This window comes from Panthera onca, chromosome A2 (genome assembly GCF_046562875.1).
Source record: "Panthera onca isolate mPanOnc1 chromosome A2, mPanOnc1 haplotype 2, whole genome shotgun sequence".
In the NCBI taxonomy this organism is placed as follows: domain Eukaryota; kingdom Metazoa; phylum Chordata; class Mammalia; order Carnivora; family Felidae; genus Panthera; species Panthera onca.
In genome coordinates, this window is record NC_138340.1 from 4,484,115 (window position 1) to 4,510,556 (window position 26,442).

Here is a 26,442-nt window from a genome sequence, read left to right on the forward strand (position 1 = left end):
TCCTTTGGAGAGATCAGCAAAGCTGACAAATCTTGAACTCAACAGATCGGGATAAAAAAAAAGAGACGACTCAAATTACTCACATCAGGAGTCAAAGAGGGGACGTTACAACAAACTTTATGTAAACAGAAAACATGGTAAGGCAATACTGTGAATGACTGTATGCCAGCGAATTAGATATCCCAGATGCAATGGGCAAATTCCTAGAAAGTGACTCAAGAAGAAATAGAAAATCTGAGTGGACCTATGACAAATAGAGAAATCGCATGAGTAATCAAAAAACCTCCCACAAAGAAAAGCCTAGGACCAGATGGTGTCTCTGGTGAATTCTACCAACTATTTAAAGAAAAATTAGGGGCGGCTCAGTTGGTTGGGCATCTGGCTCTTGGTTTCGGCTCAGGTGACCTTTCGTGACCTCAAGGTTCGTGAGTTCGAGCCCCACATTGGTCTCCATGCTGACGGTGCGGAGGCTGCTTGGGATTCTCTCTCTCCCCCGCTCTCTGCCCCTCCCCTGCTCGAGCGCATGCACTCTCTCTCTCAAATAAATGAATAAACTTTAAAAAAAATAAAGAAAGATTAATGTCAATCCTTCCCAGATTATTATTAAAGTCAGAAGAGTAAAGAATACTCTGTGAGGCCATTCGAACATTCTTTGAGAACTAATCAATGAGTTCAGCAAGGTTGCAGAATACAAGGTCAATATACAAAACTCAATTGTTTTTCTATACACTAGCAATGAACAGTCTGAAAATGAAATTTCTTGGGGAGCCTGGGTGGCTCACTCAGTTAAGCCTCTGACTTTGGCTCAGGTCATGATCTCACAGTCTGTGAGTTCAAGCCCCACGTCAGGCTCTCTGCTGACAGCTCAGAGCCTGGAGCCTGCTTCGGATTCTGTGTCTCCCTCTCTCTCTGCCCCTCTCCCACTCATGCTCTGTCTCTCTCTGTCTCTCAAAAAGTGAATAAACATTTAAGAAAATGAAAATTAAATTTCTTTTTTTTTAACGTTTATTATTTTTGAGAGACAGTGCAAGTGAGCGAGGGGCAGAGAGAGAGGGGGCAGAGGTTCCAAAGCAGGCTCCACTCTGACAGCAGCCAGCCTGACAGCCACGAGTTTATCACCCGAGCCAAAGTCGAACTCTCAACCAACTGAGCTACCCAGGTGCCCCTGAAAATGAAATTAAAAAAAAAAAAAAAAAAGTTCTGTTTACAACAACACTAAAACGAATAAAAGACATAGGAATGAGGGGCGTCTGGGTGGCTCAGTCGGTTAAGCGTCCGACTTCGGCTCAGGCCATGATCTCACGGTTCATGGGTTCGAGCCCCACATTGGGCTCTGCGCTGACAGCTCGGAGCCTGGAGCCTGCTTAGGATTCTGTGTCTCCCTCTCTCTCTGCCCCTTCCCCTGCTCTCACTCTCTCTTTCTCTGCCAAAAAGAAACATTAAAAGAAAACCAAATAAAAAAATAAAACATAACAATCTTCCTGCTTAAAGCCTTGAAATGTCTTCGGACATGAAATCCATGAATGTGAGGTCCCAGCACACATCCCGGGTCCTCTCTTTCCTGACATCACTCCAGCCCTGGCTGCTCCCTCTACAGCACGGGGGGTGGGGGGCAGAGGGGAGGCCTTCCCCCAGGCGGTAAGACTCCCCAGGGCCCTGGTGCGGAACTGGACGCAGCCAGCCAGGCGCGTGGTGGGAGCTGGTGTGTGTGATGCCTCCCTGGGCACCCTCCCCGGCATGGCTAAGTCCCCTGCTCCGTGTCCCTGCAGAGCTGGCGCAGTCATGAATGGGGGAGAGGAGGCTACGAGCATCTGACGGGTCGAAGGTGGGGACGCCACTCCACACCCGGCACACATGGGACGGTCCTGGTCCGGAGAATGATCCGGCACCAATGTCAAGTGCTGAGGCTCAGGAGCCCTGCTCTAGAATCGAACCCGGAGCACAGCTGTTCCTTTACTAAATCGCTGTTGAATAAACGGGTGGTAGGACAGCACGTGTGCAGGAATCTCGCCCAAATCTTTCTTTTTAAAGAGTTTTTAAAACTTGAGATAAAATATACATGAAATTTACCAGTTTAACCGTTTCTCATGTACAGTCCAGTGGCATCCGGGACACTCACACTGTCGTGCAGCCACCCCCACCATCCGTCTCCAGAACTTTCCATCTCCCCAACCTGAGACTCTGTCCCCATGAAACACGGACTCCCCACCCCCGCCCCCACCATCTACTCTCTGTCTTTGTGGACGCCACTCCCCCTGTGCGTGGGGCCACACAGGTTGTGTCCTTCTGTGTCTGGCTTCCCTCTCTGAGTGTAATGTCTTCAGGGTCCGTCTGTGATGCAGCAGGTGTCAGGATGGCCTGAGGCGGAATCATATTCCAGTGTGTGGACAGACCACGTTGCGTTCATCCTTCGTCCACGGATGGACACACAGGTCGCCCCACTTCTTGGCTACTGTGAACAAAGCTGCCGAGGAAGCGGGTGTCGCAAACATCTCCAGAGACCCTGCTTTCCATTCTTTCGTTGCTCGAATCTCTTAAGGTGAGATGGGCGGAGACTGTGAAGCGGTTCTCCCACGAGCGGAATGTCAGAGGAAGAGAATGCAATTCTGTGCTGATAGGAAGGGTTTGAACCCTCTGACTCCAACCCAGGAAACACACACAGGAGTTGCTCCCAGATCCACCCGTGGCTTTCCCACGGATCGTGCAATCGCCCGACCCCCTGCCCAAGCGGTGGTTACGGATCGCGTCCGGGCAGGGGGCACGTGTGAACTTCCTGCAGGCAACTTCAGCTCAGGACTTAACCTTCTGTTCCGTCACTCCTTGCTTCCCAGGATCCCTATGCAGGCCCAAGTGATCCCTTACCAAAGGAGCGCCAGGTCCCTGCTCTCACCGGGCATCGGGGACAGCCATGGAGGAGAGGGATTGGCCTCTGCTCCTCAACGGACCAAGGAGAGGCTGACATTTCCCCTCGTGCCCTCCGCTTACAGTCGGTTCCCGAGAGAAAGTGTTGCCTGCTTAGAAAGCCACTCGGACCACACCCTGTTCTCCCGAGGACCACGCAGGACACGGTTTAAAGGGAAAATGGCAGAACCAGAGTCTGCAGAATGGGAAGCCACAGGACCAGAAAAGCCGGTGGCGGTGGAGGGAATGGGATGCATTCCTGCTTGCTTTGTCCTCTCAACGAAAGGTCCAGGGCCAATGACATCAAGGAGGCGTCATTCACAGGCTGTGGCCAACACATCCTGGCTTCCCTGGGACTTTCCCGCTGTTTAAACGGAAAACCTCAACCCAGTTCTCCTATGACCCAGCAACCCTACTAGGTAAATGCCCAAAGGGACGGGAAACATTCGTCCACACCAAAACTGGTCCACGAGTGTCTGTGGCAGATTACGCACAAGGGCCAAAACGTGGCAAGGACCCAGATGGCCACCGGCGGCTGAACGGATGAAGCAAACGGGGTGTAGTTACACAGTGGGCTAGGATGCAGCCAGAACGAGAGAAGCGGTGACACGCGGAGACGAACCCGGGACACACGACGCTCAGTGAGAGAAACCAGACACAAGAGGCCGCGAGAGGTGGGATCCCGTGCCCGCGAGACATCGGATTAGCGGCTGGCAGGGACCCGGAGAGGGGGAATTGAGGGCCTGTGTAACGGGGTCAGATGTTGGGGGTTTCCTTCCGGGGTAGCGAAAATGTTCTGGAATTAAGCGATGGGAATGAGCACGTGACACTTCAAATATGCTAAAACCACCAGCTTGCACACTAATGCGATGGCGTTTATGTTATGTGGATTGTATCTGAGCAATGATTTTTTAAATGTTTTTTTTTAATTTTTTTTTTAACGTTTATTTATTTTTGAGACTGAGAGAGACAGAGCATGAACAGGGGAGGGGCAGAGAGAGAGGGAGACGCAGAATCTGAAACAGGCTCCAGGCTCTGAGCTGTCAGCACAGAGCCCGACGCGGGGCTCGAACTCGTGGACTGCGAGATCATGACCTGAGCCGAAGTCGGACGCCCAACCGACTGAGCCACCCAGGCGCCCCTGGTTTTTTTTTTAAAAACCTGAAAGGTCCAGGTCCCCGGGAACACTCCAGGTGCCGTAACTCAGGGATAGGGTTGCAAACAGATTGATATTGACACCGAGTCCCTGCTCCCCTTTGCTGAGCCCTGGCCTTGGTGACTGCCACCAGAGGCTCCTTGGAGAAAGCTCACGGAGCTAATAAACCACAGAGCCGGGGCGGGGGGGGGGGGGGGGTACGCATGTGCTCGGCCTCTGCTCAGGACGTCTCGTGGCTCTTCTGCAGCCTGCTTGCTTATGGACAGAACATTCCTGGAAGAGAGTGAGCATCCTCAGGGAACATACACACGAGGAGAAAGGCTGAGCTTTTCTCCATAGAGCTTTTCGTACTGCTGAGGCCGTCTGCATGTCTGTGTGTCTGTATTTCCAAGCACAAACATTACTATTCCAATCAGATTTGGGTTTTTTTGGCGGGGGGGAGGGGGGAGGGTGTAAAAAAAAAAAAACAACCCGAAAGCAGAATAAAACGAAAAGATAGCTTTGGCTGAAAGATCAAATAAAAATTAAATTAAAAAAAAAGTTTCACCACATGTTTACAAGAAAAGAATTAACCAGTAAAACCACAGGACCACCAAAAATGAGTTTTGAGTCCAAGAATGGTATGAAATACATCCCTCTGGGAGCTTTCCAAATCTCCTTGAAAGGATTTCCCCTCAGTGGTTGTTAAAACTTTTTTTTTTTTTTTCCCTCCCAGAAGGGCTTCTTCCTAATTGACTGTTTTTATTTAACTAATGGCTGTTAATTAACCAGTGCTATTAGGACTTTAAAGACCATTTAGGAATTGGTGGGGGGAAGGTTTTAAAAGCCACTTTTTTGGCACAGACCTGAGCATCTGATCCTTTCAAGGGTGGCACAAAAGGACAATTTCCATAATGATGCAGCTTCTGAATCGTGCATTTTGTGTGGAAAACACCTGTGTGCCACCAAGATCCTTATTTTTCTCATGGCTTTCTGGCCACTGGCTGCCACATTTCTCCGCGATACTGAATCATTTCCATAGCAAACTGCTGTGACCTCGGACAGCCTTCGCAAGGGCTGGCTGAATCCACGTCAAACACATTTTTTTCCCCTTAAATCCCATTTTTTTCAGTCTTAACCACTTCTAGGCAACCAGGAAGCAGGGGAACAGAATGGCCGTGCCAACGTTCCATATTGCCTGAGAATGACAGGGCAAAGGGGAGGAGAGAGGATAGAAAGAGGCATGGAAGGGTTTTAGAAAGCGGGCAAGGGAAACAGTTCGGGGACAAAAGCTGTCAAAAATTCTTCTTCATTTGATTTACTTTTATTTTTTAATGCTTATTTATTTTTGAGAGAGAGAGAGACAGAGTGTGAGCGGGGGAGGGGCAGAGAGAGAGGGAGACACAGAATGCAACGCAGGCTCCAGACTCTGAGCTGTCAGCACAGAGCCCAATGTGGGGCTCGAACTCACAAACTGTGAGTGAGATCATGACCTGAGCCGAAGTCGGACGCCCAACCGACTGAGCCACCCAGGCACCCCAAATGATTATTTAATTTTGAGAGAGAGAGAGACAGAGAGAGAATGAGTGGGGGAGGGGCAGAGAGAGAGGGAGACACAGAATCCAAAGCAGGCTCCAGGCTCCGAGCTGTCAGTACAGAGCCCGATGCGGGGCTCGAACTCACGAACTGTGAGTGAGATCATGACCTGAGCCGAAGTCGGATGTTCAACCGACTGAGCCACCCAGGTGCCCCCAAAATTCTTTTTTAAAAAACATTTATTTATTTATTTTGAGAGAGAGCGTGCGCAAGCTGGGGCGGGGGGGGGGGGGGAGACGGAGAATCCCAAGGAGTCTGACTGAGCCACCCAGGTGCCCCTTGGGTGAATAACTTTTTAAATTAACCTCCATGCTTGTAATCACTAACTCCCATTTCCGATGGACAAATTTGGCTAATGGTCTTTTCAAATTGTTTGAGAATGTTATGAAATTAAAAAAAAAAAAAGCGTTTTACACTTCTCTTTTTTCCTGGGCTATAACTTATGTACCTCAAAGCGAACGGTTGTTCATTTTTTACCTATGTGTAACTTTTTACACGTGTGTGGACCTTTGTCCCCGGAACACTGCCAGCCCTCGCGTCCTTTCCCAGTTAACACCTCTGCGCCCATGATTCTGACTTGTGCCGCCACACGGCTTTTGCTCATTCTCGACTTCACGATGACGGGAGTACACAGAATGGACTCTCTTGTGCCTGATTCTTTGCGTAAAATTGTGTCTGTGAGATTCACTCCTACTGTTGAGTCATCATTTATTCACCCTAAAAAATACTGGTGAGTAGTATTGCATTGTATGAATACACCAGGATTTAGCGATCTACTCCCCTGTTGATGGGCATTTGGATGGGTCCCAGTTTCCTCCAACTCTTTTTTCTTAAATTAATTTATTTATTTGAGAGAGAGACAAAGAGAGAACAGGGGAGGGGCAGAGAGAGAGGAGAGAAAGAGAATCCCAAAGCAGGCTCCACACTGTCGGTGCAGAGCCCGATGCAGGGCTCGAACTCATGACCCATAAGATCATGACCTGAACTGAAATCAAGAGTCCGATGCCCAACCAAATGAGCCACCCAGGTGCCCTGTCCTCCAATTCTTGATAGGCACAACTGGCAAGAAACTTTGTATGCAAACACAGTTGATAAGAAATGACAAACAGGGGCGCCTGGGTGGCTCGGTCGCTAAAGCGTCCAACTCATCATATAGGCTCAGGTCATGATCCCAGGGTTGCGGGATCGAGCCCCACGCCTTGGGGCTTGGGATTTTCTCTCTCTCTCTCTCTCTCTCTCTCTGTCTCTGCACCTCCCCCTTTCACCCTCTCTTGCTGTCTCTCAAAATAAATAAACAGTAAAAAAAAAAAAGAAATGACAACTTTTGTAAGTTGTGCCACAGGTAAAATTATAGTTGACAGGTGATAGGAATTATTTTACAAGCCATTCACAAATTATGAAAAGTGACATTATGTGGGGACGGGGGCCTTTGCCGGGAGATATCTCTACTGGGAGCCCCCCTCCGGCTCCTGCCATAAGGACACTAGTCATTGAATTTAGGACTCACCCAAATCCAGCATGACCTCATCCCCCATAAGAACAGACAGGAAGAATGGAACTGAGTGGAGGGTGGGCTCAGAGTCCAAGATTCCCAGGAGGGAAAAGAAAGAACTGATGTATTGCCCTATATCAGGGGTTGGCAAACTTTTTCTCTCGGGGCCAGATAGCAAACATTTTTGGCTTCGGGGGTCCTATGGTCTCTGTCGCAACTACGCATCTTTGTTGTTACAGCACAAAAAGTAGCCAGAGACAAGAAATACATGAACAGGCATGACTACGTGCCAATAAAACTTGATTTGTGAGAACAGGCAGAAGGCCGGACTTGGCCTAACGGTTGCAGTTTGCCAATCTTTGTCCTGTGTGTTCAAGCACACGGCAAAACGAAAGGACAAAACAAAACAAAACTACCAGTAGGCCTAAGGCAAGCATGATGGAAAAAATATTAAAGCGCGTGGGAAATCGTCCGAGAGCAAGGCCGTAAGAGGAAGTCAAAAAAGACAATGTCTGAAAGTAAGGTTAATACCAGGGGAAAGAGTCAGTGTTGAAAGGGATCTGAGTAGCAGAGACAGCACAAGGGGCTGTTACTTCGGGATAAACCTTTCTCATCTTTTTGATACTGGAACAACAGGGAAACAATGTATAAATTAAAACCACCACGGCGGGGAGTCCCGTCTGGACAGTCCGTCTCGGCTGCCTGGAAGGTAGAGAGAGATGTGGAAGCTCCCACCAGGGGGAGCTGTGACAAAACGCAACGACTTTTCTCTGGAAAAAGTAAAACTGAAAATCACCAAGGCTGGTCTACAGCAGAGAATGCCAAAGCGCCACGCGGTGGGCCAAATCCGGCCCTCAACCTGCGGGCTTTGTTTCTGTTTTGTTTTGTTTTGTTTTGTCTTGTTATTTTATCCTATTTTTTTTTATTGAGATATAACTGACATATAACATTAGTTTCAGATGTACAACACAATTCTATTTGCATATACTGCAAAGTGATCACAAATCCTGTCACCATCATTGTAGGTACTTAGAATTTTTTTTCTTGGGGTGAGAACTTTTAAGATCTGTTTTCTCTTAGCAACTTCCTTTTTTTTTTTTTTTAATATATACTTGTTTATTTTCATAGAGAGAGAGAAACAGAGAATGTGTGTGTGCGGGGGAGGGGCAGAGAGAGAGGGAAACACAGAATCTGAAACAGGCTCCAGGCTCTGAGCTGTCAGCACGGAGCCCGTCGCGGGGCTCGAACTCACGAACTGTGAGATCATGACCTGAGCCGAAGTCGGATGCTTAACCGACTGAGCCACCCAGGTGCCTCTAGGAATTAATTTAAATATAGAAAAGTAACGGGTTAGCCCCCCCCCCCCCCCAATACTAAATTGACTCAATACAGGGACGGGAAAAAGGATATATGTTTTAAATTTTTGACAAACACAGTCAAGTTTTTCTTCAACAGAGTTGTACTGATGCATTGCTACCAACAGTATGTGAGCCTTACGAATGAGGTTCAGACTTTTGTCTTGAGAAATTGGGGCTAATTACTTAGCTAGATAACTTACACCCATCATAAACTGCTAACTTCCAGTCAGCCCAAAACTCTCATTTGAAGATTATAGCAGTTAGCATTTGACCTGTATCTAAAAGAAAATCTAACCGAAGCAGGTTTTAAAATAGGGGCTTGGGGCACCTGCGCCACTCTTGGTCTCAGGGTTATGAGTTCAAACCCCACAGTGGGCGTTGGGATTATTTAAAAATAAAACCTTTAAAAAACTGGAGTTACTTTTTTCTCACCAGAGGGGAAATCGACATGTAAATGGATGCTGGCATTGATTCAGCTACTCACTGTTGCCATCAAGGTTCCAGGACCTTAATGTCTTAAGCTGCTGGCTTCTTTCTTGTGCCCCTTAACCGTCGCTTCATGATTGCAAAATGGCTGCCATGGCTCCATACAGTACATCTCCGTTCCAGAAGAAAAGAACGGAGGGAGAAACCTCAGTGATCTTTCCTTTCCTGCTTGTCCTTAAAAAAAAATTTTTTTTTTTTACATTTATTTATTTTTGAGAGACAGAGTGAGACAGAGCACAAGCAGAGGAGGGGCAGAGAGAGGAGACACAGAATCGGAAGCAGGCTCCAGGCTCTGAGCAAGAGTTCAGCACAGAGCCCCACGCGGGGCTCCAACCCACGAACCGTGAAGTCATGACCTGAGCCGAGGTCGGACACTTAACCGACTGAGCCACCCAGGCGCCCCTCCTGCTTGTCCTTTAAAGCAGATGTGCTGGCAGAGACTGACTTGCCCTTGTGTTTTATTGGTCAAGATGGTCACGCAGCACTTGCCGCTGTGCAGGAGTCTGGGAAAGGGGATTTTGCTTTTCCACCCTTTCTGGGGCTGGAAATGGCTGTACATACAGTCTACTACCATCATCATATTAAGAGAGGTTAAGGTCCACTTCAGCTCCCAGAACAACCAGTCACAGACATGAACTGGGTTAATAAATAGGATGCAGGGCTGGGGTGAGGGGAGAAAATTTAAGGAGAAGCCAAAACAAAAACAAAAACAAGGCAACACTCAAACAACCAGCCACCAAGATGAACAGCACTTTAATGCAGTAGGTTAAAGAAACAAGACGAATGCCAAAAATCCACGATGAACAAACCGCCAACGTTTTCAATACAGACAGGATCCGACAGGGCCGGGACTAGAGGCCTGTGAGCTGTGCATGTGCAGGGTCAGGTCCTTGCTAATTGTTTGGAGGACACAGACAGAAGGAGAGCCCAGACACCCCGTAGGAAGAATTTCCATGTCGGCCAGGACAGAGCGAGGCTCAGAGAAGTGATGTGGGTCTAGAACTGGCATTCTCAAACGCCCTGCCTCTGACCGGCTGTGCGCCCCTGGGCAAATTACTTAGCCTCTCTGATTTCCCATCAGTAAAGTCAGGGACGGTTCTCCCACAGTGCGGCTACTAGGCCGTATTGAGGAAGCGCTGCTCAGGTCTGGGGGCCACAACTCAAAGACTCTCTGAGAGTCCAGATGTTCTGTGAAGAGCTGGGACAGAGCAGAGTTACGGGGCTGGGCAGGACTTGCGTCCCTCTGCCACTTGCTTCCTGTGTGACCTCAGCCAAGTGGCTTGGCCTCTCTGACCTTTCGTGGCTCTAATGGGGTGCATTCTGAGTATAAATCATGCCACAGGGTCAGAATAACCTATTTATTAAAAAAATTTTAATTGAGGGGGGCACCTGGGAAAGTGTCTGATTGGCTCAGGTCATGATCTCACGGTTCGTGGGTCCGAGCCCCGTGTGGGTTCGAGCCTGCCTCGGATCCCGTGTCTCCCCCTCTCTCTCTCTGCCCCTCCCCAACTTGTGCTCTCTCTCTCTCAAAAATAAACAAACATTAAAAGAATTTTAATTGAGGAAAAATTCACATGAGATGAGCCATTAACCAGCTTAAAGTGGACAACCCAGTGGCATTGAGTACATTCACAATGTTATGCAGCCACCACCCCCAGTTCTAAGACATTCCCATCGCTGCAAGGGTAGACTCTATCCATCGGCAGTCGCTCCCCATCCCCCCCGTCCCCAGCCCCTTGCAACCTCTGTTGCACTTTCTGTCCCTGTGAACTTGCCTATCCATGAATGCCATGTCCCGTCCGTTAAAGGCATGATCCCAAAGTGGCCTCCATCACTTCTGTCCACATACCACGGCTCAAGATTTAGCCAGATGACCACATCCATCAAGGGTCTTGGGAAACACAGTCTTTAGGTGAGGGGTCTGGAGAAGAAGCAGCCTAGTGGATATTGGTGGGCATTGGTTCTGCCAGCCACAGCTGCCCCAGTACTCGGTGAACACTGGTCAGCTGCAGACCTGAACCACCCAGGAGGCTCCGGAGACAATGGAACCCTCCTGTCCCTTCTTCTCAGCAGGGCAGAATATTTGCTTGATAAATCTTTATGTATTGAGCAGCTACTCTGTGCCCTCCCAGGGAAGCAGCAATGAGTGAAACGGACGTAGAGAAGGGGAGGCTGACTGAAGATCCATAATGTAGGGCAGTGTAATAGAAAGTGGCGGGATTGGGGCGCCTGGGTGGCTCATTTGGTTAAGCGTCTGACTTCGGCTCAGGTCATGATCTCGCGGTCCGTGAGTTCGAGCCCCGCGTCGGGCTCTGTGCTGACAGCTCAGAGCCTGGAGCCTGTTTCAGATTCTGTGTCTCCCTCTCTCTCTGACCTTCCCCCGTTCATGCTCTGTCACTCTCTGTCTCAAAAATAAATAAACGTTAAAAAAAATTAAAAAAAAAAAAAAGTGGCGGGATCCTGTCTCCACTTGGGGAACCTCTCCTGACCTCCCCACGTCAGGTTCCTCATCAAAACCACTTGGCACTCTGTGGGTCTCTGCATTATTGTTAAGTTTGCATTCATTTGCACAATTCTAGGTTTTCCAACTGTCTTCCTGAACAGAGTTCATCCGGTTTTGGTCCTCTTTGTGTCCCCAGCATCTAACACGATGCACAGTGTAAGTGCTGTGGCTTTGTAGCTTTGTATCAATTCCACAAATTCCACTGCAGAAATGAGGTACCTGCACATATGCACGCACGAACCAGTGAATGAGTGAAACGAGAACAACAATCCTCCTGCCCCAGCAGCAGTCTCCTCCAGGAGTGGGGGTGGGGTGGGGAGGCAAGGACAGCCAGTGATGTCACAAGAGGTGGCAGGGATGGAAGGTTCTGGAAGGTTGAATGAGGTAGAAGGCTGTTTGGAGAGGAATACGGACCACCTTCCTGCTTCTCGTCACCACGACCATCCTGGCTGGACCCAGACAGTGACGAGGGCTGGCAAGGGGCAGCACATGTCCAGATTTCCAGGAGGGGCAACCTGTTTATCATCTTTTCAGAAGAAAACACTTTGACTGCCCAGATGTTTCAGTGACCAAAGACATGTTGCGATGGCCAGGGCTCATGACAAGTGGCAGGTGACAGTGATATGGGAGAGGAGCATGTGGGGGTCCTTTGGGATTCAGTGTCTCGTTGTCATTCAGCAGGAGGCACACATTTTGACCTTGAGCTAGACTCTCAGTATCCTTATCTGTGTTGCATTTTCTCATTGATTGTGCTGGTGCACAAAAACAGCTATTGATCTTCGAATATTGATAACCTTATAGAAATTTTTATTTCTAATAGCTTTTCAGTTTATTGGATAGTCTAGCAGTCAATCGTATTAGGTGCAAAATGACAATGCTGTCTGTTCCCGATCTATATCCCCTTCATTTATTTTTCTTATCTTATTGCATTGACTAAGAACCTTCAGATCAATGCTGAATAGCAGCAGTGACAGCTGACATCTTTGTCTTATTCCTTACTTCTTAGAAATTCTTCCAGTGCTTTCATTGCTGTTATTAAGTACAATATTTATTGCATGCTTCTGCTAGTTAAGGAAATGTCTTCCATTTCTTATTTGTTAAGGATTTTCATAAAAAATAGTATTTCATCAAATTCTATCTTGAGGAGATCATGTTTTTCCACCCCTTGTCCCTTAAATGCAGAAATTCACGTTGACAGATGTTTAATGTTGAATAATTTTTGCAGTTACAATAAATCCTGTGTGACCTTTTAAAATTGTGAAGCGTCTTGCATATAAAATAACATGAAAAACATATCTGAAAGTTTACTTATACTTTTTTTAATCCAGAGGTGCTCTTGTCATGTTATGGGTGTGAATTATTTCTTGGTATATGATCCAAGCAAATATCTTATCCCCAGTCAGTGACTTGTCTTGACTTCCTGTTTTCTGATGTTTCAATAAGTAGACATTCTTCATCTGGTCAAAATTCTTTTAACACATGGCTGGATTTGACCTTAGCTTGGTTGTAGACTCCTACCCATCTCCATGTACCAGCTGCTCATGAATGAACGAGTGCTCCCAAGATGAAGAAGAAAAAATTATGCTGTGACCACAGGCAAACTAACCTTGCTGTGTTCTATTTGTAAAGTGGGGATAACAGTTAATAATAGTAACTACCTCCTAGGATTATTGTGAAGACTAAATGAGTTAATGTGTGTAAAACTTTCAGAACAGTACTTGGTGCACAGGAAAGATCCTTCTGTTACTTTCTGTGACTGCTGTTGCTGTTTTGTATTAAATGCAGTCTTGGTCTTAACAGGACTGCTGGTTTTACCAGGATCCTCTCAGCCCAGGAGCACAAGGAAATGACTCAGGGTATGGCTCCCATATTACTTTCGTGTATAGAAAACACTCAAATTGTGCTTGCCACCTGCACCTTGTAACTGCCTTGTCTTGTCCAGGGTTTCTCAATGTTGGCACTGTTGACCTTCGGGGTCAGAGAACTCTTAGTCGTGAGGGGCTATCCTGGGCATGGCAGGGCATTGAGCAGCATCTTCTACTTCTGCCCACTAGACCCCAGTAGCATTCCCTAATTGTGACTCCCAAAATGTCTCCAGACACTGCCAGGTGTCCCCAGGGGCCCAGAATGGCCCTTGGTTACGAACCACAGGTCTCCTGAATCGGTATATTTAGATATAGACTCACTTGCCTAATATTGAGTGAACCCCTTTCGTGTGTCAGGCACTGTGTTACGTGTTAGGGATATAATGATCCACAAGATACACACACACACACACACACACACACACACACACACACACACACCCCTACCTAGTGACAAACCTAGATTATGCAATAAAGGGAAAGAGACGGTGGGATTAGAGGGTGTAGGGTCTAGCCCAGCCTGAGATAACCTAGGATATTCCCCTTAAGAAAAGACTCATAAGCAGAGGCTGAGTTTGGGGAGAGATTGATAGATGAGGATTAGGGAGAACAGTGTTTTTAGCATAAGGGACAGCAGGTGCAGAATGTGGGGACCTATTTGCAAGACTAAGCTGATGGGAGTTTGCTGATGGGTCGGATGTGGGGAAGGAGACGGACACGGTGGGGGGAAGGGGGGAGAGGGCGGGAGGGAGGAGAGGAGACAGAAGCAAGGAAGGGAGAAGGGAGAAAAGAGAGGTGGGAGAGACAAAGCAGGGGAGGGAGGGAGGTAAGATGGTTAGGTGATGGGTAGATGGATGAATGGATGAGTGGATGGAAAGATGGATGGAAAGAGGGAAAGATGGATGGATAGATGGATGGAATGATGGAGTGAATGGGATGATAGAAAGAGCAATGGAGGCAAAAGTGTAGGAACTCAAGGGTGGATCAAGGGTGACCCTAAGATTCTGGGCCACACCCTCCTGGTCAGGGCCTGGGTCCAAGGCCCTCCTGGTTTCCTCTTTTGTGGCACATTTTACAATTGTCTTTATGTGGGTGTTCACAGCTTCATCCACATTCTTTGGCTATTTGCTTTGTCCCACAGATTGATGTACTCCGTGTGTGTAAATGCCACAGAGACTCACTTAAGTTCATGTTGCCATGTGCCTTTTTAGCTACCTGTTTTCACTGAAATACAAAGCCAGTGCCTGCTAGTGTGGAACGGTGTGCAGGCTACAGGGCTACATTTGCCCGACCGTGTACCGTCAGGTTCTCGTCTGCCATGTCCCTGGTTCTTGTAGAACATTAACCGCAGATCTAGAAGGTAGAACGGCTTGATTCTTGCATGAAGTAGAATGTCTGTCATGGACAAGATAATACAATTTTCTTTCTTGGAAACTGCCAACACATCGTTTTCAATCAATGTCAGCCAGCAATTTTGGCCTCCAAGGGGACAGTTGATGATGTCTGCAGAGGTCTTTGATTGGGACAAAATGGCATACCGGATTTGTGGTATTAACTACATGCTTAGGGGAATCTGATTAAGGAAACGTGTGTGGCCAATGTCCAAATGTTCCGGAAATCTTGATTCGTTAAAATTCAAAAGTTCATTAAACAACATTTAATATGTGCACATCTTCTAAACATTTTTGCAACTCTATTAGTCTGCTTTGGTTGCCCAAAGAAAATACTGCAGAATGGGTGGCTTGGCAGAAATTTATTTTCTCTCATTTCTGGGGGCTGGAAGTCCAAGATCAAGGTGTTAGCACGGCGGGTTTCTGGTGACAACCCTCTTCGGAGCTTGCAGACAGCTGTCTCTTCGCTGTGTCCTCACATGCTGAAGACAGAGCAAGGGCTAGCTTCCTTTCCTCTTATAAGGACGCTAACCCTGTTGGATCAGGGCTCCGCTCTTAGAACTTCATCGAACCTGAACTACGTCCCTGGGAAGGTTCCATCTCCCAACACAATCACATTGGAGGGTTAGGATTACAACATATGAATTTGGGGGAACATAATTTAGTCCAGGAAAATAATTATTGATTTCTCTTAAGTAAATGTCTAAAAGAATGTTGCTTCATCAATTTAAGGATGAACCTACTGAAAATCAAACAAGGTTAAAGAGTGGGGGTTGACCCCATCATACACGAAAGGCTTCGAACAAGATGGTCCAGTTAGGGAGTGTGCAAGGACCCCGACAGCCAGAATCTGCACCATCCTCCAAGGATGGGTTAGCGACCATGTGATCTGAAGTCTGACCACTGACCAATGTCTTCCAAGGGGGCTCTGTCCATCTTGCAACATATGAGAGTGTCTGTTTTCCCACATCCTTGCTAATATACTTTTCAATCCTTTTTGATCTTACGCAATCAGACAGGTGAGAATCCCATCCTAGTATTTTCTATCGCATTTCTCTTATGACTGAAAAAGTCACTGTAAGATTTGTTTCAGAGAACTTCCTATTTATGCCCCTTGCCCACCTTCCATTGGGGTTTGGATTTTTTCTTACTGGTCCACTGGAGTTGTTTGCATATAAAGGAAATCAGGCCTTTATCTGTTACATGTTACTCATATATTCTCTCAGCTTGTTGTTGATCTTTTGTTTATGGCATTCTTTTGCCATGTGGGAAATGAAAAACTTCTTATGTAGCAAGATTTACCATTTCTCCTTTATGTCTTTTGGGCTTTCATGTTGTACTATCTTTAAGACAACCTACCAGAACAGGGGCGCCCGGGGGGCTCAGTCGGTTAAGTGTCCAACTTCGGCTCAGGTCATGATCTCGCGGTCTGAGTTCAAGCCCCTCGTCGGGCTCTGTACTGACAGCTCGGAGCCTGGAGCCTGCTTCAGATTCTGTGTTTCCCTCTCTCTGCCCCTCCCCCATTTGCGCTCTGTCTCTCTCTGCCTTTCAAAAATGAATGCTAAAAAAAAAAAAAAAAAAAAAAAGACAACCTACCAGAACAGAACTCTCCTGTAAGTTTCTTTCCCTTGGGCAGGTTAAAATGTTTTCTTACCCACATACCACATATAGACTTGGTCCCTATATTCTAAGCATTGAAGAGACTCTTCTGGAAACTCACAGATTGAATGCCCTCTGGGCTTACAACTGCTCTAGGATCTGGCACATAGACCCTCTCCTCCCCTCCTACGCCCAGGACAGGCATGACTAATCTATTCCCAGGATTCCAGGCAGACATGACCAGTGGATGGAAGTTGGCTTCAGACCTGCAGCCCCTTTGCCAGTCCTGCTAAGCCCCCTGCTTTGTGCCTTGCAGTGCTGTGAAGAATGGCCTCTCTGGACCTGGAAGGGCTAAACTCCCAATGGCTCATGAAGAGGAAACTGGAGACCCCGAATTGGACATGAGTGACACCAAAGGTATGCTGGCGAGAACGCTCGTGGGAAAGAAAGGCACACAGACTCGGCCGAGCCTTTTGAGAAAGGAGCCTGGGGCCCAGAGAGTCAGGACACAGCTGATCCTTGCCCGGGCCCCTAACCATGGCTGAGGCGCCTGACACAGGGGGTGGAGGAGTGGGGTACTGCTACCTACACCTGATAGGGAGGGCAGGCAGCACAGGCAGGCTGCTGACAGTGGGGCCACGTCAGTCAGAGCGGAGCCCTGCCAGTCCTGTGACAGTGGTGAGGGGTTTGCTTTTCTGAAGCCTCGTTTGTATCGTTTGTACCACAGGGCATTGATAGTAATACCTCTGTTAGGGCAGCAAGCCATGTGGGTAAAGTACCCCGGAACCATGTATATGTGGTGCAGACATAATTACATATGTACATATATATATGTGTACATATGTATGTATATAATTATATATACTTATTTATATGTATAACACACTTATATAATTATATAGTACAGATATAATTATATATAATCATATATGTAGAGCATATATATTTTTAAACATATTATTACATATTTATATATACTATTTATATAAATAAAAGTATAAATGTATATATTATTTATATAAATAAAAAGTATAAATATTTATATTCATGTAAATAAATAATATAAATATTTATATTAATTAATTAATTTTGTGTGTATTCATTTTTGAAAGACAGAGAGAGACAGAGCACAAGCAGGGGTGGGGCGGAGAGAGAGGGGGACACAGAATCCAAAGCAGGCTCTGGCCTCTGAGCTCTCGGCACAGAGCCCAACGTGGGGCTCGAACTCACGGACCGTGAGATCATGACCTGAGCCGAAGTCGGTTGCTCCACCGACGGAGCCACCCAGGCGTGCCTTTGTATTATCTTTATACATAAAAGTATAAATACTTATATTATTTATATAATATTATATACTTATGTATAATTATATATAGTGCAGATATAACAAAACACATGGCTAGAACGATATAGAGAGAGTACAACAGTACAGATCCAATTGTGTATATATAGTACAGATGTAATAATATAGTCCATGTGTAATTATAGAGAGCAGATATGATACAGTACAGATATAATGGCATGTGTGTGTATGTATATATATATACTATCTATCTATCTATATATAGATAGGTAGATAGATAGATAGATAGTATATATATAGTATCTATATATATATAGATAGATACTATATATATACACATACTATCTATCTATTGCAGATGTAATGATATTTATACGGTATGGACATATAATAACATAGTACAGATATACTGTAACTATGTATTAATTATACCGACATTTGTATTCTCTATATAATAAATACATAAACAGTGCCGCTATATGGTAACAATGTTTATCACTATGCAGTAACCACTTCACTGCTGGAACAAGGCTCAGGGAGCATCACGAGATGAGGGGGCTTCATGATCTTTCACAGCTGCTGTCTTCCAAGTACACAACATGTTGGCAAGAATGACAACTTTGAGAGTCATTCTCAGATGATAATCATCTTCAGAATCTCGTTCCGGTCACCGTGTCACATTCCCAAGGGCTGCCGTACCACAGTACCCCAGACCAGGTGGCTGGAAACAGAAACTCATTCTGTGGCGGTTCTAGAGGCCTGAAGTCTGAGATCAAGGCGTCGGCTGGGCTGGCTCTTGCTGGAGGCTGTGATGGGGAATCCGTTCCAGGCTTCGGGCTTCTGGTGGCCGTTGGCAGTCCCTGGCCTTCCCTACTGCAATCTCTGCCTCTGTCATTACGTGGCCTTCTCCGTGTGTCTCTGTGTCCTCTCCTCTTAAGGGTACCAGCCACTGGATTTAGGGCCAACCCTACAACTGGTTGCACCTGCCTAGGCCCTGTTTCCAAATCAGGTCATATTCTGACCTGATGTATTCTGACATGAATCTGGAGGGAACATCATTAAACCCAATACAGTCATTAAAATAACCCCAACCAGCATCCAGGTGACTCCCCTCCACAATCCTGTCCTAGTTAAAGCTTCCCCCCTCCCCCAGGCTTCAGGCTGGATGCCTGGGGCAGTGGGGGCGGGGAGGCCTGCCGTGCTGCCCTCTCATGCCCTTGACCACGTCCTCCCCTGTTGCCCACTGTGAGCTGTCATGCTTCCTCCTCCTACTTCTCCTTGGGGGTGGGCGGTTTGGTGAGGGGGAGCCTCTGTGAACTGGCCTGCCCTTGATGTAGGCGGTCATGGGTTGAACTGTGTCCCCCTGTTACGGTCTGAGTATTTGTGTCCCTCTACAGAAAACTTGTATGTTGAAACTTAACCCCAATGTGATTGCATTAGGAGGTGGGGCCTTCGAGAGAGGATGAGGAAATGAGGGTGAAGCCCACACTAACCGCATCAGGGCCCTAATAAGAGGGGCCCCAGGGAGCGCCCTTGCCCCTTCTGGCCGGTGAGCACACAGCGAGAAGACACTATGAACCAGAAAGCAGGTTCTCAACAGACGCTTACCCTGCTAGTGCCTTGATCTTTGACTTCCTGGCTTCCAGAACCATGAGAAATAAATGCCTATTGTTTAAACGATACCCAGTGTATCGTATTTTGCTATAGTGGTCAAAAGAACGAAGATACACCCCAAAATTCTAATGTTGCAATCCTAACACACAACAGCACAGAATGTGACTTATTTGGAAACAGGGTCTTTGCAGATGTGATTAGTTAACATGAAGTCATTTGAGTGGGTCCTAACCCAGTATGACCGGTTTTCCACATGAAAGGGACAAGTTGGGCACAGACATGCACAGGGCGAACGCTGAGGGCAGAGACCCGGGGTGATGCTTCTGTAAGCCATGAACTCCCAATATTGCCAGCAACTCGCCAGAAACTAGGGCAGAGGCATGGAACTGATTCTCCATCACGGCCTCAGAAGGACCCAACTCTGCCCACACCCTGGTCTCGTATTTATCTCCAGAACTGAGACAACAGATGTCTGTTGTGTCAGCCACTCCGTCTGGGGCACTTGGTCACGGCAGCCCCAGCTGACTGACACACAGCTCATGCTCTTTGCTCAGCATCTGCCTCTGAGCACGTATCTCCGGGCTCCTTCTACTGGCTTCCAGCCAAAAGCCTTTAGGAGCCCATCCACGGGGCCCACATCAGTCGAGGGGAAAGACGATGTCCCTCAGCAGGTTTTCTCGCAAACCCCGCTGTCCACGCTGCCGTTTTCGGCTACCACCTCTCGAGTAGATGAGTTTCAGTGGAATAAAGTCAAGAGCCACGCACGCAGTTCTCTGAGAGGGTTTCTAGAATCTTCTCTCCCCATTTTTTGTGGCAGGAGAATGGCCGTATGGTGAGCCACCCACTGGCTGTTAAACCTTCCTCCTGGGGGTGACACACAACGATTCACATGTTAAAAAGATTTTTGAGAATGAAATGGATGGATGGCTGCAGCTTCCTTTGAAATGCGTCATGAATAAGACAGAGTGAGGGGCACCTGGGTGCTCGGTTGGTTGGGCATCTGACGTCAGCTCAGGTCATGATCTTGCGGTTCAGGAGTTTGAGCCCCGCATTGGGCTCTGTGCTGATGGCTCAGAGCCTGGAGCCTGCTTCCGATTCTGTGTCTCCCTCTCTCTCTCTCTCTCTGCCCCTCCCTGGCTCACACTGTCTCTCTCTCTCAAAAATAAGCAAACATAAAAAAAAAGACAGAGCGATGGGTGGATATAGAGAAGTGGCTGCACAGAGATGTGATGATAAAGCAAATACAGTAAATGCTGGGGCTGTGGAATCCACATGGCGAATAAGAGGGCGGTGGCTATGCAGTCCCGTCACCTTTCCTGTATGTGTGACATTTTTCGTAATGAAGTGTCGAGAGGGGGAAGGAAAAATAAGAAAGCGTGAGCGGACTGGCGTTGGCCATTTGACTTCACCTGAGGAGTGGGATTAATTCAACACTCAGTACTTCAGGTCAGAAAAGGACACTCCTCCCCCAAAGTTATTTAATTAATGAAAACGTTTGCCACCCAACCTTGGCGACTGTTTGCAGTTACTCCTGGGCTGTGGACCATTCATCAAGACGGAGAAGTCCTGCTGAGGCTATCAAAACATGGGCCAGGCCATGAGACCCCAGTGACCATCCCTGCATTTTTCCGGGAGTCAGTCAGCCGATTCGGGGCCTACCCGGCCCTCGCAACGAAGAACAGTGAACGGTGGGAAACTCTGAATTTCAACCAGTATTATGAGGCCTGTCGGAAGGCGGCGAGAGCCTTGATCAAGGTAAATGAGTCATTCGCTCATTCATTCATCATTCAGTCATTCATTCTACAGACACGTACATATGGTATAAAATGCACGAGGTACCATAAGACGTGAAGCTTAACCGGTGAGATTTTTTCCCTTTGGCCCTTGACCCATCTGTTATGGAGGCAGCCACCACTGCCAGTTTCTATAAATCCTTCTAGGAAATAAATGGTATGTGTATATTATAAAATTTCTCTATATGCAAATTTTTACATACACAGTAGCCGACTGTAGGCATGATTCTGAATCTTTTTTTTTTATCTCTAGGTTTTAGCTGCATAACAAATTACCCCCAAATTTAGTTTTAGAGTCTCTCATAGTTGTAGTCGTCAAGCTGTCATCTAAAGGCTTGAGTCGGGCTTCAGGGCCCACTTGTAAGTTTATTTACATGGCTGGCTATTGGCAGGGGACCATGGTTCCTTGCTCCTGGGCCTTCTCCATGGGGTTGCTTGGGTGTCCTCAGCTTATGGCAGCCAGCGTCCTCCAGAATGAGTGATCCAAAAAAACATGAACAAGATGGGAACCACGATACCTTCCATTACCTAATCTCAGTAGTGACCTACTATCCTTTCCACATTCTACTGGTCACGCAGACAAGCACTGATATAGTGTGGGAGGGGATTACACAAGACTACAAACCCCAGGAGAGGACCATCTTGGAGGCTGGCTGCCACACTCAGGTCCTACTACATTCATTTACTACCAAAAACAAAACAAAACAAAACAAAACAATCCATACTCTTTCAACAAAATACGCAGATACGTATATAACAACATTGGCATAACCAGCCCCCTACTGGTGGGCATTTACGGTGTTTCCACGCTTTGCCACCATATATGGAGCCACACAGAAGCTTCTTTATACAATGAATTCTTTTTTTTTTTTTTTTTTTTTTTTTTCAACGTTTATTTTTTTATTTTTGGGACAGAGAGAGACAGAGCATGAATGGGGGAGGGACAGAGAGAGAGGGAGACACAGAATCGGAAACAGGCTCCAGGCTCCGAGCCATCAGCCCAGAGCCCGACGCGGGGCTCGAACTCACGGACCGTGAGATCGTGACCTGGCTGAAGTCGGACGCTTAACCGACTGCGCCACCCAGGCGCCCCTATACAATGAATTCTTATAGCAACAGTGCCTCTGTATGCCCACTCATAGGGTGTGACAGAATCTGCTTACCTATTATTCTTGCCAACATCACATTATAAAAAATATTCATATTGGCTACTTTGATGGGCATGTTAGGCAGAATTCTACAATTACCCCCAAGATTCCCAACCCCTGGTATATACAGACAGACTCTTCCCCCTTGAGTATGCACAGAGCTTGTGACTATGATGAGATTTCCCTCCTGTGGTGGCAAAGGTGAAGAGATTTTGCAAATGGAATTAGGCTCTCTGATCGGTTGACTTGGAGTTCATCAAAATGGTAAATGCTCTGGGTGGGCCTGACCTAAGCAGGAAAACCATTAAAAGAAAGATTCTTCTGCTGGCTTTGAGGAAGCAAACTGCTATGTTGTGGACAGGGCCATGTGGCAGGGTATGGCAGACAACCTCTAGGAGAGCAGTCCCCAGCTGCCAGCTAGTGAAAAACAGGACGTCAGTCATTTAACCCCAAGGGAATGAGTATTGCCAACAATCTACAAGTGTGGAAGAAGATTCTCAAGCTTCACACGAGATCATAGTTCCCCCCGATGCCTGAACTGCAGCTTCAGGAGATCCTTAGCAGTGGACCCAGTTAAGCTGTGCCCAGATTCCTGACCCACGGGAACTGAGATAATAAATGTGTGTTGTTTTAAGCTGCTAAGTTTGTGGTGATGTGTTATGTCCCAATTGACCATGAATATGAAAAGTGTCTCCTATGTACGTAAAAGGGAATGCCTGGTGGTTTTGATTTATAGGAATTGCTACCACATTTGGACCCAGACCTGAGTTCCCCTCTCCCCTCCCCTGACACCCATGTGCTTTTGCCGAGAGCCTATGAGAGGTCACCACTGAGAACCATCTGTTAGCACCGACTTTCTGCTTGGCTGCCTCACCACAGTGCTGTGATTAGTTCACCTCTCCTGAAAGATGATCCTCTTTAGCTATGCCCTTAGATCTGGGGTTTAAAGACCCCTTCTCTCTTAATCCTCAGGGATCTGATCAGTAATAAATCAGTTTATCTGCACGTTAACAGAGACTCTCTACCTACAGAGAAGACAGCCTATTTGTCATTAAGCAAAGACTTGTCATCGCATTCGGAAGCATCAGCAAGCAGATGCCTTTCAAACACTTACAGGTTCCCCAAGAACAGTGGGTCATTGCCAGCCTTGCCAGCATTATAACTAAAACAGCCAATGATGGGATGCCTGGGGGGCTCAGTCTGTTGAGCATCTGACTTCTACTCGGGTCATGATATCACGGTTTGTGGGTTTGAGCCCTGCGACGAGCTCTGTGCTGACAGCTCGGAGCCTGGAGCCTGCTTCAGATCCTGTCTCCCTCTTTCTCTGCCCCTCCCCGACTTGCGCTCTCTCTGTCTCAAAAATAAACAAACATTAAAAATAAATAAATAAAAGAACCAACGAAGTTAGTTTTCCAAAACTCCATGGGGCCACATTGGGAAAAGCCAGTGCTGAGCCTAAAATCTGGGGTGTGACAAAACCTGGGCCTCCCCTCAGGAGGGAGAGGTTTCCTAGTTCATCCTCAAGCCCACTCAGACCAAGGCTATGCTTTAAAAAGTGCAATTTATCACCACTACAGGCTGTCACTCTAAGTACTTCTGTTATTACAAATAAAAATAAATTCACACCTATTAAGGTGGTTATTTAAAAAAAAAAAAAAAGAACAACATAACAGGTGTCAGGGAAGCCGCGGAGAAAGCATTGCTGATGGAAACGGATAATGGTGCAGCCCTTACGGAAGACGGTGGGTGGTTCCTCAAAACAATTAAACATGGGCTTACATTTCGCCGAACAATTCCCAAAAGAATTCAAAGCAAGGACTCAAGGAGGTGTTTGAACACGATGTTCGCAGCCGCCAAAATGTGGAGGCAATCCAGTGTTCACTGGTGGGTGAATGGATAAGACACAGCGTGGCCCGTCTGTACAATAAATTACTATTCGGCCTAAAGATGGAAGGACGTCCTGCCGCCTGCCAGCACGTGGACGGGCCCGGAGGCCACTGTGCACAGTGACAGAAGCCAGACACAGGACACGTCCTGCATGACCCCACTCATACAGGAGGTCCCTAGAGGAGTCCCATCCGCAGAGACAGAGAGTAGATGGTGGGAGACCGGGGTGGGGCAGGGGGCGGGGAGTCTGTGCTTCATGGGGGACAGAGGCTCAGTCTGGGGTGATGGAAAGTTCTGGAGACGGGTGGTGGGGGCGGCTACACGACAGTGAGTGTGTCTGACGCCAGTGAGCTGTGCACTAAAACCTGGTTAAGATGCATATTCATGGGGCGCCTGGGTGGCTCAGTCGGTTGAGCGTCCGACTTCAGCTCAGGTCACGATCTCGCGGTCCGTGAGTTCGAGCCCCGCGTCGGGCTCTGGGCTGATGGCTCGGAGCCTGGAGCCTGCTTCCGATTCTGTGTCTCCCTCTCTCTCTGCCCCTCCCCCGTTCATGCTCTGTCTCTCTCTGTCCCAAAAATAAATAAACGTTAAAAACAATTAAAAAAAAAAGATGCATATTCATGCTATAGATGGCTTACCATAATAAAAAATAAAATATATCCAAATAAGAATAAATAAATGGGGCCTTGCGTAGAAGGAGGCGAACCGCCCTCTCAAGGGTCACACAAGTATCACACCCCAGATTTTAGGCTCAACATTGGCTTTTCCCAGGGTGACCACATGGGCTCTGGAGCCTGCTTTCACACATCCAGGGAGCAGGTCCCACTTGGAAACAACAGGTCTTTGTGTTTCTGTTTTCTGCTTATCTGTCCGTTTTCTCGCCTTGCCAGCTGGGCCTGCAGCATTTCCATGGAGTTGGCATCCTGGGGTTTAACTCCATCGAGTGGTTTATCGCTTCTGTTGGTGCCATCTTAGCAGGGTAAGACTACGGGCTTGGTTGACTCTGAATGTGGGTGGGCCACTGCTCAGGGCCCAGCAGCCGTGGGCTCCCTCTGACTGAGATGTGACCGGGGATTCAGGTGCAACCCCAGGTGAGCAGGCAAGACAGACACAGCAACCAATGTGACAAAGGACCAGCATCTCGGATACATTAGGCGCTTCTGTAACTGAGTAATAAATTTTTAATGTCTGTTTTTGAGACAGAGATAGAAAGAGACAGAGTGCTAGCGGGGGGAGGGGCAGAGAGAGAGGGAGACACAGAATCCGAAGCAGGCTCCAGGCTCCGAGCTGTCAGCACAGAGCCTGACGCGGGGCTCGAACTCACAGATCTCGAGATCATGACCTGAGCTGAAGCTGGAGGCTTATCCAACTGAGCCACCCAGGCGCCCCAGGGAAACGCACATTTAAAAACCAGAACTGTCAAAAGCAAGAACAAAAGGCAGTAAAATGGAGGGGAACAGGTGGCTGAGTATAGGTCCAAATCCCACTTCTAGCATCTATTGCTAGAACAAAGTGCCCTATAAAATGCTCATCTATAAAGTGAGACCCTGTGTGGGCTCCGTGATCTGCCGTCACAATGACATTATAGGAGCTGCTGCTCTCATTACCCTCATTTTTGCTGTTCTCATCCTGGTTAACTTGTGGAGGGAAGTAAGCTGGTGCCAAGGTTGCAAACTCAGAACTTGCCTATAGACCCTTCCCCTCCCCCACCTTCCAGGACATTCTCACTTTAAGGTGTGGGGGTGTGTACGTGCGCGCACGCACACACACACACACACACGTTTTCTTTTCCCAGGGGTCTTTGTGTTGGTATTTATTCTACCAACTCTGCGGACGCCTGTCAATACGTCATTACTCATGCCAAAGTGAACATCCTGCTGGTTGAGAATGACCTACAGCTACAGAAAATCCTTTCGGTAAAACCTTAACCCAAACACTGTCCGCCAGTCACCCAAGGGGACCTCAGGGCTCTGACTACATGTCTTGTCGCTCCCAGGTGGATGCAAGAGATAGGTGGGGTGAGGGGGCTGGCCCCATTCTCGGGTTCACTAAGGCTACTTTGGTGTGAGTAGGGGGAGCAGGGTGGAGCCAAGGAGATTTAATTTCTGACTCATGTTAACTCTACTTCCTAAGCTTCTATTTTCAGAATATGTTTATGTACAGTCTGCTGTTTATTTTCTTTTAGAAATGTAATTATTTTGAGACTTATACCCCTTGTAATTATATTTTTTGTAACTGTCATAATTTATAAAATGCTGGTCTTTCTCTTCTATTTCTTTCCTAAGTTCCACCACTTCCTGTTTCACCTTTTTCTGGTGTGGCTCTCTCTTCCCTCAGTGCTTGTATGTTTGCTTTGTGTTCTTCCTTCCCA

The 26,442-nt window shown here is 47.3% G+C and overlaps 2 protein-coding genes across 4 annotated transcripts in view; one reads left to right on the forward strand and one right to left on the reverse strand.

Moving 5' to 3' along the window:
* The window catches only part of RFX2 (regulatory factor X2), a 102,731-nt gene extending 93,741 nt beyond the window's left edge, over positions 1 to 8,990 (reverse strand). The window contains exon 1 of the mRNA XM_081791414.1: positions 8,967 to 8,990. Within this exon, the coding sequence (XP_081647540.1) occupies positions 8,967 to 8,975 (9 nt within the window). The 5' untranslated portion in view covers positions 8,976 to 8,990. The remainder of the gene's footprint in view (positions 1 to 8,966) is intronic.
* A 2,744-nt stretch (positions 8,991 to 11,734) lies between these two features.
* Positions 11,735 to 26,442, forward strand: part of LOC132678061 (long-chain-fatty-acid--CoA ligase ACSBG2-like) — a 32,153-nt gene continuing 17,445 nt past the window's right edge. Inside the window, exons 1-5 of one of the 3 annotated variants that reach the window (XM_060629970.3) lie at positions 11,735 to 12,083; positions 16,643 to 16,743; positions 20,769 to 20,998; positions 24,962 to 25,050; positions 25,867 to 25,987. In XM_060629970.3, coding sequence (XP_060485953.3) covers positions 12,049 to 12,083; positions 16,643 to 16,743; positions 20,769 to 20,998; positions 24,962 to 25,050; positions 25,867 to 25,987 — 576 coding nt within the window. In that variant the 5' untranslated portion in view covers positions 11,735 to 12,048. The remainder of the gene's footprint in view (positions 12,084 to 16,642; positions 16,744 to 20,768; positions 20,999 to 24,961; positions 25,051 to 25,866; positions 25,988 to 26,442) is intronic. The other 2 variants (XM_060629968.3, XM_060629969.3) reach the window with 2 other exon arrangements.